Here is a 2338-nt window from a genome sequence, read left to right as displayed (position 1 = left end):
ATATATATAATTTTTTTTTTTTTTTTATAAAAAAAATATCGCAAAAAAAAAAAAAAAAAACGTTTAAGTACATATTTGTATATGCACACATAAAATTTTCCTTTTCTTGCTTCAGTTATGTAGATACTATGATGAAATTCCTGTATAATATTTTGTATAAGAAAACAAAATAAAATAAAATAAAATAAAATGAAATAATAATAATAATAATAATAATAATAATAATAATAATAATAATCCCAACTATTATGTAATGTTATAATACTACAATAAAGGTTCCTTTTTCTCCTATCCTATTCATTTTATGTTCCTACAAAAGATAAAAAAGTATTATTATTTTTACTTAAACTATACCTAGGTTTTTTAAATCACGCACTTTTTTTATTACTATGATCGCAAAAATGAAAGGATCTCTACATTTATACAACTGTCCTTTTTTTTTTTTTTTTTTTGAATTAAAAAAAATAAAATAAAATTGAGCCGTATGATCTATCATTTGTCCTTGTAAAAATGAAAAAAATAAATACAGACATGTTTATATATATATATAAATGTGTGGTTTCATATTTATATAATTTTGACTGTTCATATTAACAAAGCCTATTTTATAACTTCTTGTATTCTCAACTAAAAAAAATGATCAGTGTTTATTTACTCGGTCACAAAATATAAACATATATAAATACATACAATATATATATATATATATATATATATTTTTACATTTATATATTTCCTTTCCCTTTGTAAAGACAAGAGTGTGGGTGGGAAAAAATAATCGCAAAAAGAAAAAAAAAAATTATATAACATAAATAAATATACATATATATTTATTTATTCAGTTTATTTTTTTGTTTATTTTTAATGTGTATGGGGAGAATGAACAGCATTATAAATATAATATTATTCTATTTCTTCCTTGGGGTAAAAAAAAGTATTAGTGAACTATTAAGCTCAACACAATACGTATGCGATTTTTATTTTAATCCCCTGACTAATGTTAAGCCAACTGTAGTTGGGTCATCTGAAATATACGAAGAAGTTGGATGTACTATAAACAACCCTACATTGGGTGACCATATAGTATTAATATGTCCTAAGAAAAATAATGGAGATTTTAGTAATATAGAAATAGTACCTACTAACTGTTTTGAATCTCATTTATATTCTGCTTATAAAAATGATTCCAGCGCATATCATTTAGAAAAATTAGATATCGATAAAAAGTATGCAATAAGTTCATCGTTCAGTGATTTCTATTTAAAAATTTTAGTTATACCTAATGAATATAAAAGTCATAAAACTATATACTGTAGATGTGATAATAGTAAAACGGAAAAAAATATCCCAGGACAAGATAAAATATTAAAAGGAAAATTAGGATTAGTAAAAATAATTTTAAGAAGCCAATATAATAATATAATAGAATTAGAAAAAACAAAACATATTATACATAATAAGAAGGATACATATAAGTATGATATAAAATTAAAAGAAAGTGATATACTTATGTTTTATATGAATGAAGAAACTATTGTAGAATCTGGAAATTGTGAAGAAATATTAAATATTAAATTAAATTCATTATCAAATAATAATGTGGCTTTAAAAATGCCTTCCATATTTATAAATAATATTAATTGTATGCTTTCATCTCAAGATCAAAATAATGAAAAATATTATATAAATCTAAAAGCTGACAAAACAAAACATATAGATGGGTGTGATTTTACGAAACCTAAAGGTGAAGGTATATATAAAAATGGATTCATAATAAATGATATAACAAATGAAGAAGAACGTATATGTACTGTTCATCTTTGGAATAAAAAAAATAAAACTATTGCAGGCATGAAATGTCCATATAAATTAATACCACCATATTGTTTTAAACATGTATTATATGAAAAAGAAATCGATTCGCAAAAGACATATAAAACATTTCTATTAAGTGATGTATTAGATACAACTAATATAGAATATTATGGAAATAATAAGGAAGGCATGTATATGTTAGCCTTACCAACAGAACCAGAAAAAACAAATAAAATTAGATGTATTTGTGAACAAGGTGGAAAAAAAGCAGTAATGGAATTACATATCGCATCTACATCTACAAAATATATTAGTATCTTTCTTATATTTTTTCTGATTGTATTTTTTTATATGTATGTTAGCATATGAATGAACTTGTAAATAAGTAAAAAAAAAAAAAAAAAAAAAAAAAAAAAAAAAAAAAAAAAAAAAAAATATAAAAAAAAAAAAAAAAAAAAAAAAAAAAAAAAAATAAATTTTTTTATTTTTTTTTTTTTTTTTTTTTTTTTTTTTTTTTTTTTTT

At 20.8% G+C, this 2338-nt stretch overlaps 1 protein-coding gene across 1 annotated transcript; it reads left to right on the top strand.

The window, feature by feature from the left end:
- Window positions 1–864: 864 nt before the first annotated feature.
- PRSY57_1345800 (6-cysteine protein) lies at window positions 865–2184 on the top strand (the record flags this gene model as incomplete). Its single annotated transcript, XM_012909382.2, has 1 exon — window positions 865–2184. The coding sequence occupies one exon, from the start codon at window positions 865–867 to the stop codon at window positions 2182–2184; it is 1320 nt and encodes a 439-aa protein (XP_012764836.2).
- Window positions 2185–2338: the final 154 nt, after the last annotated feature.

Source organism: Plasmodium reichenowi, chromosome 13 (genome assembly GCF_001601855.1).
Source record: "Plasmodium reichenowi strain SY57 chromosome 13, whole genome shotgun sequence".
Taxonomy (NCBI): domain Eukaryota; phylum Apicomplexa; class Aconoidasida; order Haemosporida; family Plasmodiidae; genus Plasmodium; species Plasmodium reichenowi.
The sequence above is the reverse complement of the archived record's forward strand: the minus strand, read 5'-3'. Positions and strand labels throughout refer to the sequence as shown.